At 36.8% G+C, this 14,242-nt stretch overlaps 2 protein-coding genes across 3 annotated transcripts; one reads left to right on the top strand and one right to left on the bottom strand.

The window, feature by feature from the left end:
- The first annotated feature begins 1,148 nt into the window (after positions 1 to 1,148).
- On the top strand, positions 1,149 to 2,450 carry LOC125210514 (protein WUSCHEL-like). The gene is made up of 3 exons (XM_048110059.1): positions 1,149 to 1,506; positions 1,576 to 1,640; positions 2,166 to 2,450. The coding sequence occupies exons 1-3, from the start codon at positions 1,149 to 1,151 to the stop codon at positions 2,448 to 2,450; spliced, it is 708 nt and encodes a 235-aa protein (XP_047966016.1).
- A 5,108-nt stretch (positions 2,451 to 7,558) lies between these two features.
- On the bottom strand, positions 7,559 to 11,813 carry LOC125216994 (protein ANTHESIS POMOTING FACTOR 1-like). 2 transcript variants are annotated; one of them, XR_007175542.1, is made up of 12 exons: positions 11,609 to 11,813; positions 11,390 to 11,481; positions 10,879 to 10,979; positions 10,236 to 10,336; positions 10,089 to 10,155; positions 9,889 to 9,988; positions 9,707 to 9,820; positions 9,486 to 9,623; positions 9,304 to 9,388; positions 8,689 to 8,738; positions 8,018 to 8,226; positions 7,559 to 7,946 (listed from the first exon to the last, which is right to left on the bottom strand). XR_007175542.1 is itself a non-coding variant. In XM_048118804.1 (11 exons), the coding sequence occupies exons 1-11, from the start codon at positions 11,613 to 11,615 to the stop codon at positions 8,083 to 8,085; spliced, it is 999 nt and encodes a 332-aa protein (XP_047974761.1). In that variant the 5' UTR covers positions 11,616 to 11,813; the 3' UTR covers positions 7,559 to 8,082. The 2 variants fall into 2 exon arrangements, 1 of the variants encoding a protein (XP_047974761.1); XM_048118804.1 differs by having other exon boundaries at positions 7,559 to 8,226.
- Between the last annotated feature and the right edge of the window lie 2,429 nt (positions 11,814 to 14,242).

Raw genomic sequence — 14,242 nt, 5'->3', positions numbered from 1 at the left:
ACATTAGGAGAGAGGGAGTACTAGATTGGTCGACAATTATTAGAAACATCATTTCAAACTTCCAACGCGAATAGAAATATATGGAAACAACTAATAGTAACGATGTCTAATATTCTACTATGATGATATATGTCTATTAAGACCATAACTATTTCATTGCACATATAAATCATTTGAGCACAATAAACGAAAAAATGAATTCCGAGTTAAGAAAGCGAATGCTTTGTGGTCAGTCATACTATGGTCAAATTTCAGCACTTATTCATCAATGTCTCAGTCACACACTAATTAATTTCTCTGTCACAACTTTTTCTATAAATATTCAAGAAAGAAAAAAATTAATTTTTGCAGTTAAAAAGCAAATCCATTTATAGGATAGTAGATAGTAGTCCCTTTATTAAAGTACACTAGAACATATATCGAAAGATCTGTACACTAGTAACTAAGTTGGCTCTATCACTGCATATCACCATTAAAAGAATAATCATCCTTCAAACATTAAAATCATACTAATATTCTTCCATAACACAAATTATTGGGACAAAAATCAATCTTTTTCTTCTAAATATGGGGATTTTAGAAATCCAATCCCTTTTCTACTAAACAAGGGTTGGTTTAATTACTAAAACCCACTCCTTTTAATTTCATACTACAAAATTAGGGTTTGATTTAGGGTCATCTTCATTAAAAAAGAATGGGCTAGAGTTTGATTTAGGGTGAAGTGAGTGTGCTAGTACTTAATTACTAGGAGTATTAGGGGTTTAATTTTAAGCAAAGTCCTGTAGTAGTAAAATGATCCAAGCAATTGTGGAAAGGGAAGAGGGAAGGATAATGAGAGAAGAAAATCTTGATGATGGATATGATGGCTTTTGATCCAAGCAATTGTGTCTGAATTGCTCCTTTCTAGTCTCTTTTTGTCCCTTCCTTTTTGTTAGCCTTTGCTCTGTCAACTTCAGTCCTTCTCTCTCAGATATCTCTCTGATATCCTCTTTCTCTCTCTCAAATCTCAAATCCTTCCTTCATGTGCCCTCCTGTCATCTCTCTCTCTCTCTCCTCTTTATAATTCCCTTTTCCCTCTTCCCTCATTCAACTAATAACCCTCTCTCTCTCTCATCATTAGCATTAGCCCCTTCTCTCTCTCTCTCACTATGGAACAGCAGCAGCAGGTAGGTGGAAATGGAGGAAATGGAGGAAATGAAGAGCAAGGTGGAGGCGGTAAAACGACGAGCTTCGTGTGCAGACAGAGCAGTACGAGGTGGACACCGACAAGCGACCAGATCAGAATCTTGAAGGATCTTTATTACAACAGCGGGGTCAGGTCTCCCACAGCCGAGCAGATTCAGCGAATCTCCGCCAAGCTGAGGCAGTACGGCAAGATCGAGGGCAAAAACGTCTTTTACTGGTTCCAGAATCACAAGGCCCGCGAGCGTCAGAAGAAGCGCTTCACCTCCGATCATCATCATCATCTTCCCATTTACTCCAACTTCCCTAACAATATCAACCCTGGTAAAATTCCATCACCTTTTTCTTCCACCCTTTTCCCTTAATTCAATAAACATGTTTGCTTTTTTTTAGGGTCTTCCTCTGCTGCTGGCTTGCTCAATGGCTATGGATCTGTGGCCATGGAGAATAGCTTTAGAGTGAGTACAAATTCTACTACAGATTCTCTTTTTTTGTTTGATTCTGTGATTGGTACACAAAATCGAATGTTCAGCCTTTTCCAATGTAAGAGAGAGAGAGAGAAGGAGAAGCCCTTAATTAAGTTTTCTTGGTTCATTTTCATTTTTCAAAATTTGATCTTTATGAAGATTAAGAGAGAGAGAGAGGCCCTTTATTAAGTTTTCTTGGTTCATTTTCATTATCCAAAATTTAATCTTTATGAAAAATTTGGGGAGAGAGAGAGTTTTCTTGGTTCATTTTCATTATCCAAAATTAATCTTTAGGAAAATTTAGAGAGAGAGAGAGTTTTCTTGGCTCATTTTCATTTTTCAAAACTTTGATCTTCTGGTTCAAATTTATTTTTCAATAATTTCACCTTCAAGAAGTTGAGGGGTGGGAGAAATAGGGGCAAGACCTAATTAGCTTATGAGTCAAGCTTAATTAATTAGTAATTTATTGATGGAATTCATTATAAAAGAGTCATATTTTTGCTTGTAATGATGCAGGAATGCTCCATAACACCAAATGCAAATGTGGGAGGGCAGAATTTGGCATGGTTTGGGGTTGATCCCTATCCTTCGCCCTACCCTTTTCTTGAAATGTCAAGAAGCATCAACGACCAAACCCTACTTCAAACCACGGAGGAGGAGGCCTCGGAGATCGAGACCCTCCCCCTCTTCCCAATGCACGGCGACGCCAAGCAAGACTGGCACCACCGCGGCGAAGATGCCATCGCCGCCGGTTCGTTGGAGCTCAGCCTCAACCCCTACGCCGCCGGATTCCGTCACTAAGGCGTCAATATATCTAACTAGGGCTACTACAATGAAATAGTTGTACAAATTCATTAGTACTATTAATCTCTATCATATGATGAATTGATGATGATGGTGACTTACTTACCCTTTCTAAATTAGGGACTTTTAATGAATCTATATTTATAATTATGGGTTGATCTAGCTAGTGTAATTAAATTAAGCTTAGTATTGTGGTGGTGATACCCAAATTGGCTTGATTTATAACATATGGACACATAGTGTGTGTGCCTTTCCATATGATTTGATTACGGATTAATGATAATTTGCAACATTATATTGCAATGGTGACTAATGTTGGTTATTTTGAATTGGAAGCTCTATTTAATATTGATTGATTTGAACTCATATTTTAAAATATTCAACTATGGAGTGCATAATAAGAACTGGTGGAGGCCTAGTATCACTCAGAGTACTGGAATTAATTTGGAAAAAAGAACCTATAATTATTTATTGTAACATTAAATTATTGATGTTGACATAGTGGTATATATGTTAAGGAGTATTTAATTTACTGTTCTTACAAGCAATCCCCACAACTATTTACCAAACTAGTTGTAGTAGTGTGAAGAAAAAGGGCCAATGACAGTTAGCTATCTATAATGATCCAAATTCAGAAATTTTTCAAAGCAATTAAATGCTAACATTTTCAACTTGTTCGTTTGAAAATTGAAGAAGAATTTCACTCAACTATATATATATATACTACAATGAGGTTCTTAATTCCTTTAAAAAGTGTAGGACTTTCCTTGCAAGTATAGTTTATAATCCAATTCTTTTAGCCTTTATTAAAAATGATATGTACTTTTGCTTAGTTTGAAAAATCATTCGATATCGAAGATTCATCTGATTCTCTTATAAAAGGAGTATATAATAAATGTTGATCAAATTTTGTTTACTACTTAGATCATACGGAGTACTAAATGGCATCATTTCGTACATTCCCCTTGAGATAACGACGAGTTGATTCAAATTTCTATAAAGCTCAATGTTTTTGAAAATATATTTAAGCATTCAAAAAAAAAAGTTTAATGTCATAAATTATGTTAAAATCTACTAATAAATACAGTATTTATTAAGTTCTTGATATTTTAATGTTAATTAATTTTCCATGACAGTGTGAATGAGTTTTTTTCTTTTAATAATTAATTAATATATAGAATTAAATCTAAATTAAACCTGAGATTTTTGGTCGTCGATCAGTAGCCATCTATTACTAAACCAAACGCGCATATAAAGCGAAGTTCTCACTAACTAGCTACATTTAGTCCGGTATCAGTTGTGCGCGCAATAATAATTATTCTCTCTGTTACACTATAAGTGAGTCACTTTCTATTTTGGGTCATCCCAGATAAAATAATGCATTTTTTTTTTGATAAAAATCAAAACTTTTTATTTCTTTAATTACTTTATTTTATTCTCTCAATATTATTCTCTTGCGTGTTATACTTTCTCCGCTTAGCCTACTAAACATCATTTCTCTTAAATATTGTAGTTTTAGTGCAGGTGACTTCTATTTTGCGACATACACGAATTTGGCGCAACTCTCAAACTTCATCGTTAAGGCTTGGAAAAATTTGCAGTAAATTATTTCTGTAAATACATCAATATTCTAAATAAATAGTTGATGATTACAGTAATTGTGGTTTTTATTCAGCGGTAAAAATTGGGTCGAGCTCTGTGTGATGAACTTCACAAAAATGACAAAATTTGACAACTATGGGCTACCTCAAAGGTATTGTGCTGAATATGTATAAAGAAACTAAAAACCGGCAATTATCCATAATAATTATAGGACATCGATTATATAAAAAAATGTAACTTTGATGCGATGTAATAATTGGGGTGTTGAAAATTAGACTGCAAAAGGTAGAAGTGATAGGATCAATGATCAAAGTTTTAAAGTAGGGGATATTGAGCCGTTATTTTTGATGAATACGTACATAAATTATTTAATTTCTGTGTGTATATATTGAAGTTTGTGTATTTGCATCGAAAATGCCACAAATTATATGTTTTGCAGTCAGCAGTCATAGGCGCTGTACCAATTCACTTTGCTCTTTCATTCTTTTGTGTATACATTTCTATGTCAAGATTTATTCACGTGGCATATATATATAGTTACCTAGGCCAAGATTTAGTTTCGAAATATTTTTTTAATTCAAAAATAAATCTTTAATTAACATATCAGCTAACGTCAAGTTATGTAACAAATGAAAAAATAAGAAGCACCCAAAAACACAGTGATAGAGCCTGAAAAATCAATTTGTGTCGTCATCAAACTCCTCCGAGTGGTATCCTATACTCCCTCCATCCCCATTAATGGACCACTTTGCATCTTTTGTCTGTTCCTTCGTCAATTGTCCACTTTCACTTTTATCATAAATAATAAGTAGGTTCGTATTTCACTAACTTATTTCACTCACATTTTCATTATAAAACCAATAAATAAAAGTGGGACTCATATTACACTAACTTTTTAACCTACTTTCCATTACATTTATTAAAACCCGTGCCGAAACCAAAGTGTACAATTAATAGGAGACGGAGGGAGTAATTTCAAATCCCAAATGAGGTTAGGGCATCCGTAGCGCTGGCTCGTTGCCAGCTCGGTCTCGTCTCGGCGAGACGAGACAGCATCGAGCCAGCGATGCGGCCACCCCGTCTCGTCCATATCCCTCCGTCGAGAGCATGTTGGCGAGCTGGCTCGCCACGCGCGTTGGCCACGTGGCAAGCTCCCGTGCGGCCGTGACGCCCACTCGCCGGTCGCGAGTGGGCGTCGTTTATATCCGTTGAAAAAAAAAGTTTTTTTAAAAAAAATCGGAAAAAAAAAATTCCCCCAAAAAAACTAGCTGCTTATGGCCGTTTTTTTCAATATTTTAATTTTTTTAAGCCCTCAATCACTTCTATAATATCAAATCATTCCCACAAATGATCCACCATAAAAAAAACTCTCTATTCTCACCCAAACACTCTACATTCTTCATCTCAAAACATTATTCTTCTCCCAAATTTCAATTATGTATTTTTCGTATTTTCGGATGTTGTAATTTTCGTGGTTTTTAATGATTTTATAAATTACTAGTATTAATTTAATATTTCAATGAAATATTAATTGAATTTGTTGGAAATAAAAATAAAAAATGAAATTGAATGAATAGTTAAGGGAGGGTTGCCTCTTAGTTAAGAGATGGGGTAAAAAGTGCAGTGGGGCCTATGAATAGTTAAGGATGAGACGGTATTGTGACAGGGATGTGGATGGCCTTAAAGTCATAAAAAATCACCCTATTTATGATATTCCATGTAGTTCTAAGTTACAACGTTAAACATTATATGGAGGTCCACATTTTATCGTCAAACATTTGGAAAGGAGGCAAGTTGTCGGTTCACTGGGTAAGCACAAAGAACTGTTTCATCTTTCACAACAATAGTTTCGGAGCTTGCTAGACATCTTGCAACTGAAATTGACGTGTTCCAGTGTTTCTGATTCTTCTTTCCAAAGATACACCTACCACCAATGATTTTAGAGGTGCTAAATCTGAAAAACGATCTTTGATGTTGAGTCTTCCATTTGAATGATAACTATCTATTGGTGTTATAAGAGTATCAATTTTAGTTTGTCAAATTTCAAAACAGGCGGCCAAGATCAAACCTCACGCGATGTCAACTCTGTGTGTAAAATATGTCAACACAAGTATTATTTGAAACTTAATTTTATTATTTATAATTAATTATGTACTCTCTATTAAAAAATTTCTCCAAACTATAACTATGTTGATTTAAAATATTTCTTTTACAAAACATATATCGAATTAAAAGTAATTTTATAAAAATTTCATCGAAATACCAATCGTATACGTTTAGATAATAAAATTTGATAACATTTATTTGAATTTTCATATATTTGAATTGACATTTTTAATATACTATACAAGAGATTCACGAAAATTACCATCTATAAAACATGACATAATACCCTTTTATATTAAAATACTTTTTCAATCCCAAGATGATATCACACTATAATTTCTGATGTCGCATAAAAATGTCGCATCTTTTTTTTGGAAAAAATAAATCACTATTAATACATCTATCCAATCACACTCTCTCTACATCATTACTTCAATAACAACACTATACTATGACACTATTTAAATAATACTCCCTCCGTCCCATAAAAGTTGAGTCGTATTCCTTTTTAGTCCGTCCCAACAAAGTTGGGTCATTTCCTTTTCTAACAAAAGACAAAACATCTAATCACTCTTTTTTTATTCCATCATTTACTTTACTCTCTCTTATCTTTCTACTTTTTTCATCTCTCTTATTTATTTAATATATAAATTCTTACCTCCGTGCCCAAAAGTTTTGTCTCAACTTTTATGGGACGGAGGGAGTAACACTTTATTACATACTAGTACTTAAAGCATACGTCATTTTATTGAATGAATAATTATGCATATTCTCACATCATTAGTGGATGAACCCTACTGACCTAAATTAAACTGAGAGAAAGATTAGTTATGTTAATGATTATTAGAAGGTAGCAATCAGAAAGATTTTATGTGGATGGGATTTGCTGAAATTGGTTTGACAATACTGCATGCTTTATGGCAACTAATGACGCACAATCCCAAAAAATAAGGGTAAGGAGTACATGTGCAAAGTGCAATGGAGCATCCTCATCCATCAAGATTTAGTTTCCCTATTCTTTAATCTCTCTCTAGAAACAGGTACAATTACAACTTCACTTCTAGTGTGGGGATGTAGCTAATTAATGATTTGGAGACTATGGTGATTCATTATAAACAAAACAAAAAAAATTATGGTAAAAAGGGGATGGAAGCAAATGAGATATCAAAATAAGAATGCAATTCAGATACAGTACAACTTTCCATTGCTGGTTGCGAAACATAATTCTCACATTCCTTTTAAATCTTTCATGCTGTGAAAAAAATTAGTCATTTCCTGAAGTATATATTGGAAACATATAAATGAACAAGCGTATTCTCTAGCCAGTCGAGGCAGTCATACACTCACAATTCTTGTTACAAAACTATGATTAGATCGTCTAACGAAAACAAATGTGATACCGAGCCCAACCACACATTTTATGCATATACTGATATACATAATTAGAAGTAGCAAGCAAGATATACATTAGAACCCAAACAAGTCTTCGCAAGTCAAAAGAGCTATAGCATCCAAGGTTCTACTTCTAACATATATTGTGTACCTCATCGAGCTATAAAAGGAAAAATCTACCAGAGAAAGACCATGTTGATGTAAGAGAGTTACATGGCATAACTATCTAGACGCTTCAAGATAACTTACTGCTCAGACAATCTTCAGCCTCCCTCATGCTCCAGACTTTAAGTGTCAGCCATGAGATGGAAGAATATTGAAAGCATATACAACCGCTTTGATTCCTTGTGTGGAGGAGATGCAGCAATAGTTCATAATCTCCATCTCTTCATGCTGATTTGTTCCAGCAGATAAGCAGAAGTTCAGTAGTGAATAAGAAACCGCTTGTCATTCTGTTGGATTACCTAGTAACAGCACAGCACACCACAGACATGCAGGCAGAGCACAGAGAAGGGATCATTGGAAAGTCCTACTTCCTTCCAACGTAAGCTGCGAGTTTAGATAAGTCGGGTATCCAAAAGGATAATTCAGAAGAGCCAGTTACAAACATTAAGTTTCCTGGAGCCCATTTGATTACAGGTGGTTCTGCTTCAGTACTCATCCAACTAGCAACCTGAAACATGTACAAACAATGAAGACAGTAGTATAGCTTTCCAGTTTCCAGCAATAATTGTAGTTTACAATGTTGAGATGGATCAGCACATGATAAATATTAGTTCTGCAGGACTAATATGCAAAAGTCCTGCCATGTATTAGCAAAATTAATATCACAATTTAGATAGATTTTATAATATCAGAAAGCTGACAATAGTCTTCGTATGCAAGTTTTTCCGGTAATTAAAGTGCACACGTGCACTATACATTTTTTATTCATGCAGCTTATGAATCTTTGTTCAATGAGAATCAATTTCTTTATGAGTTAGTTAAAGAAAATATTACGAGTCATTTAATAAATGGTTGATAACCCTCAGCATAATAGGACAAAAGAAGAGTGAAGAATGAAGAAAAAAGGGTGAAGAATGAAAAATGAAATTCAAAAAAACAAACTACAAGGGAGTAAAAGCAGTTTTAATACCTCTTTTCCACTTCGAACACTCCAAACGTAAACACTACCATCTCCAGAACCTTCCATGTAGATTAAAATCAAGAAATGAAAAGAAAATTGTCAGTGCCTCTCAACTAGCCTGGATGTATCAAATCCAACACAAAAACGCTTCATGAGCTCACATTCACAAGGATCACAGATACACACGAGACAGCAAGAAATTAGATATTTTGGTAGCGAGTAGCAATAAAAAACTCTATTGTATGAAACAATATAAAAACAACCAATATTGATCTTGAGCTGGCAGTTACCCAATGTATGGTAAATTATGAATCAAGCAGGCAAAAGAGCTGAAATAAAGTAGTTCCTCACTTCCTTTACAAATAGCTTTATTCTCTCAAAATAACCAATCGGCATTAGATCAGAAATACATCAATTCAACTCTTCAACTGGATTTGGTAGAAACAAATTGTTTGTATACGATGGATAATGTTTTTTTTATCAAACACCACTTGGGGACATCTTCTTAAGTATGATATGATGAAAAATAATATAATATGTTGGAAAAATAAAACTTCTGCAATATAAAACTACATAAAAGAACATTGATATCAAAGTCTCCTGCAAACAAGTAGGATGTTGAACCTGATATGACAAACGTTCCCTCAGGACTGAAAGAAGCCTCCAAAGTAGAATTGCTTGAAACTGGCTTGACGTTGTGTGTCGCCAACTAGAGCAAAAGGAAAAATTAAAATAAGAACCCACTCTCATCTAGTGAAGCTAATAAATTGCATGTGAGCTTTCTAGGGAAATATGAGACAGCTCACAAGGGTTCCACGGAATGAATCAAGGACATGAATATGTCCATTTGACGTTGTCAGAAGCATAAGTCCTCCGTCATTACTGAACTTCACAACATTGGCTTCTGAAACATCTCCCCCAAGAGAAAATATGTCAAAAGGGCCCTATAAACAGTTTCTTAATCAGAACCTGAAGAACTGTAAATAGTTGACATTTATGATGATTCACTCATGTGATATATTCTGACCTTTTCATATTTCCTAGTATCAAACATTCTTATGTATCCTCCAAAGGCAACAGAAAAAACAAGTCCTTGATCGTCATAAGCTGCAGCTGGTCTCCCTTGAACACGTAGAAGACCCTACTTCCAGAGGAACACTTTCAACAATGATCAATGAGAAAATAATTCAACAAATTAAGAATCTGCACCTGACATTTCTCAGCCCTTTGGTCCCAAAGCAATACAGTTCTATCCAGTGATCCAGAAACAAAACAATCATTTCTGGAGCAGAGACTCAGAGAAACAACCCTGTGAATCCAATATCGTATTCTCTATTATTATACTCATTCATAAAAGAGAATGCTAAATTCTAGAAGATGAAAGCCACTGTAAGGTTCAGTCTGCATGCCTGTCATGATGACCCTTGAAGTACCTCAAGTACTTGTTATCATGCAACGAAAGAAGTCGTAGTGATTCTGTTGGAGTTGGATATGTTAGTTAGTGCTGGCATGTGTTACCTCAAAATATAGTCATGTGAGTAATCTGAAATACATACCATCCCAGCCATTCTTTGACGAGTAAATAACAGTTGTAGGATGAGAGGTAAAGCTAACCAGATCAACTCCATATTTTTTACTGTTTATTGTCTTCAAACATCTGAATGCAATGAGAAGACTCTCTTAGCATATCATGCAGATGTAATATTAAGCAGACACCAACTTTACTCAAAGATATGAAGCTAAATCAAATTCATAAAGAGACTCCAACTTCACTCAAAATGCAGACATGCTTCCCATATATGAAAGGAAAATTAGACTTAGTGCTGGTATAAATTAAGACAATAATCTAATAATTATGGCAATCACATGATGCAAGATGAGAATAAGTGGGACATAGTTGGGCATCTGGATGTCCAGAGGCCTATCCCTTAGAACATTTCATAGACATCTATAAAATCTACTCTAGAGAAATACACTATCAAAAGTTCACATGTCAATATTGCAAGAATATACCAGTTGAAGTCTTGAAGATCACAGTCACTAAGCAGTGAGTTTCTCTTTTTTCATATATATGCATAAATAAATAAAGAGCTCGTAGTATGCAACTTTGTTTACATTAAAGAAAAGAATATCTTGCATAACATAAAAAGCTCAAATCATCATGAAGAGTTGAACAGCAAATGAGGAGAGGATGCATACGTTGCACTAGCAACATCATAGAGACGAATGGATTCATCATCACTAGCAGTTACCAAATAACCTGATGTCTTATGGAAATCCATCGAACTGATTCTTCCATTCTGCAGAAGAAAAATAAGTTAGCAACCAACATAGTGAATACAAAAAACTGCAAAAGTAGATAACTTTTTTGCACTTCGAAAAACTATACTCATTGAATTTTCTGATAGAGTTTGTCCTGAACATTACAAAATTACTTTCAGCAATCGAACAATAACTTATGCAAAGTTCAATACGTTTGCAGACAGACACTATACACCACCATAACATATAAGCCAAAATTAACCAATCAGATGTGTATTCAAATCCAAGATACCCAGTGCTCACTGCTCACCTAGAGCAGCTGAGCATATATCCAAACGATAAAATTATAATGTACTGCAAATAGCCAACAGCGAGCAAAAAAATTATGTTCATCTAAAAGGTCAACATTTTTCCATAATGAATCAATAAAATTACGAAGAACACATACATAGTCGCGGAACGCCATTCCAACTTCCATACTCTGAAGGATTTCCTCCGTCAGTTCTAATGAAACTTTGTCTTCTCTCTCCGACTGACCTCCTTTTACAGGCAAAAAGTCGAATTAAACTTCAAATTGCAAAAACTCAAGCTGCTACGATCTATGACAAATCAAGTTGTGAACACACAGAAATGAGAGGCGATTTGAATATGCCTATTATAGCATTACCCGCCATTGAAGAACGTTGGAGCTTCTCCGAATTCTTCGCAATTCAGAAACGTGGATAAAACTGATTCATCCGAGCTCCAGTTACACACAATTAGAAACGGATTAAGGATTTTGGGGTTGTTGCTGAATAATCGATTAGGGAGATGCACTAGGGTTTTCGACTATAAGATTTAGGGATAAACTGCAATGGTCATTTTAATTTTGGATACAAATATATTAATGTATTATGTGATTTCTAACTATATGCTTGATATTATGGAATGGAAATGAAGTTGAAATGGAATGGAGGTCGGAATGGAATGATAATTTTTTTGGATTTCTTTTGCATTTTTATCCATTCACTCATTCATTCCATCGCACCGACCAAACGAATAGAATGAAAGTATGAATCACATTCCATTCCACCATTCCATTCCATCATACCAAGAAGCCCCTAATTGTTTTGTGTTGACCTTATAACGATCAAATCCATTAAGACGTTACAATTGAATGAACAAACTCTCAATATGAATACGAACTCGACCTTTTGCACTTAAACTCGAACATGATCTGTATGAAAAATCAGAACCTATGATAAGGCTCCGAACAACCTCCACCTAGCCTTAGCCACAAAAAAGAAAAACAAAAGTTGCTCTGCCCAATCATCACAGTCATACCTCCCACAAAAAAGTTGTCTAGGCACGCTTCACATTTTTTTAGGTGTTGGTATATTTTAATTGGACTAGAACAAAATTATTGAACAGAAATAAATATTTAAAAAAACATAATTCAATAAAAAAAAACCAAATCTTTGTTATATTATAAATATAGAAAAATTATGCAACGAAAATTAAATAAAAATATCTGCGGCTCACTCGGTCTCATCCTCAGAATCCTCCGCAACATCTGCATCCTCATCCTCCGCCTCGTTGTTGGAGGTGGACAACCCCAACTGGCCCTTCATCTGCTTTATGAGGGCCTCGTACGTCCTCTGACCATCGGGTTGGTCTCGCTGGAGTACCGTCTCTAGATCTCTATCAACTGCTTCTGCCGCTAAAAGACCAAGTCGTTGGACAGTACCTCCACGGGGGCAGACATCCCCGCGCGAGATCCAGATGCAAAAGAACTGACTCTGGCATCCCGGAGGGTGGACTGCTGGCCGGGTGGACGTCGGCGGGGGGCTCCTCCTCGACCTCTTCGTTGGGGTCGATAAACTGTGAGCCACTGTTGTTGCAATACCCGGAAACTCCGAGTCTCGTCCGCTTCGGTGCCGCGCCCACCCCTTCCCTCACGGATGGCCCTTAATTTCATTGAATCCCTGAGAATGAGATATTCATCCCTGCAAGTGAATTTGGGGTGTTTCCCATTCTTTCTATGCATCTCATACGACAGAGCCTTTATGTCGGCATTGTTGCGGCCGCTCTAAGCTAGGCGGAGGTCGTTTGTATGGATACCCGAGAACCTGCTGACGGCGGTTTGGATCCGCCTGCATTTTATGCGGATTTGGTCCTCACTCCGCTCCACCGCGCCTCGCGGCTAGAACTCATTGTAGGCGGCGGTGACGCGGGCCCAAAAATTGCTTTTTGTCTTCGTTCCAACAGCTGGATCCTCTGTGATTGCGCACCACACCCTTGCCACAACTACGAACTCTTCCATGGAGTAGAACACAACACCCATCCCCCCTCCGGCCGCCTCTCCCTCTCCCACCGCTGCAGCCACCCATCGCCCGCCTCTCCGGTTCAGCGCTGGCGTCTCCACGCGTCCTTGTACCGGTGCCGATGACAGGGGCGGTACATGATTCTCCCACCTCCCTGGACTGATACCCATCTGCTCGAGTGTTAATGAATCAAAATCAGTGAGGGATTGGGTGGGTGGGACAAAGATTGTAGTGGTATCAATCGGTGGACTGTTCACCGCGTACATGTTGGGCCGGTAGACCCAAATGCCGATTGGGGTCGACCAACAGTCCTCTGGTTGGCGGACTGACTGGTTGGAGGACTGACCCCACATCTGGGAAGGAGGAGCCGCCAACCCCATGGCGGGGAAAGCCGCCCACGTCGACGGCGGTGCTGGTGTCGTTACTCGCGGTTTGAGTCCCGCTGCTGGGATACTGGCTCTCACTACTCGGGTAGTGCGATTCTCTGGTGCTGGGGGAATCACTTTCGTGGCGTTGTGGAATTGTAGCTTGGATGTGTGAAGTAAAAAATGAGGAAGAGGTTGTATATATAGAAATAAATTAAGAAAATAAAATAAAAAAAATCCCATAAATGACCGATGCGGCGGTCTCGCGGCGCACAGCCCTGCTTACCGCCGCATGCCATGCGTCTTCCCCTGGTACCCGGCTGTCCCACCACCGCCACGGCGCATCCGCGGCTTGCAATAGGCTACCATGGCGGTCCTATTGAGGACACTCTTAAGTGTCTATAATAGTGGAACACCCACGCCTTAGCCAAAAAAAAAACTTATCCGCCTGGTCATGCCTCAGCCACATAAAACTTATCCAGCCACGCCACAGCAACGCCTCACACTTTTATTTAATTGTTGGTATATATTAATTGGACTAGAACAAAATTTGAGATTTGAGATTGGGATGGAATGAAAAAAAATAGGTATTTTATAAATAATAATTAAAGAAATAATTTTTTTTTATTTTGA

This window comes from Salvia hispanica, chromosome 3, assembly GCF_023119035.1.
Source record: "Salvia hispanica cultivar TCC Black 2014 chromosome 3, UniMelb_Shisp_WGS_1.0, whole genome shotgun sequence".
Taxonomy (NCBI): domain Eukaryota; kingdom Viridiplantae; phylum Streptophyta; class Magnoliopsida; order Lamiales; family Lamiaceae; genus Salvia; species Salvia hispanica.
Note: the sequence above shows the minus strand (reverse complement) of the source record. Positions and strands in the feature narration are given on the sequence as shown.

Coding starts and splice junctions, on each gene's coding strand:
- LOC125210514 (XM_048110059.1), top strand. CDS start 1,149: ATGGAACAGCAGCAGCAGGTAGGTGGAAATGGAGGAAATGGAGGAAAT. Junction 1,507..1,575: donor CCCTAACAATATCAACCCTG/GTAAAATTCCAT, acceptor GCTTTTTTTTAG/GGTCTTCCTCTGCTGCTGGC. Junction 1,641..2,165: donor CCATGGAGAATAGCTTTAGA/GTGAGTACAAAT, acceptor GTAATGATGCAG/GAATGCTCCATAACACCAAA.
- LOC125216994 (XM_048118804.1), bottom strand. Junction 9,989..10,088: donor TTCAAGGGTCATCATGACAG/GCATGCAGACTG, acceptor TTGGATTCACAG/GGTTGTTTCTCTGAGTCTCT. Junction 9,389..9,485: donor ATTCATTCCGTGGAACCCTT/GTGAGCTGTCTC, acceptor CTTTTGCTCTAG/TTGGCGACACACAACGTCAA.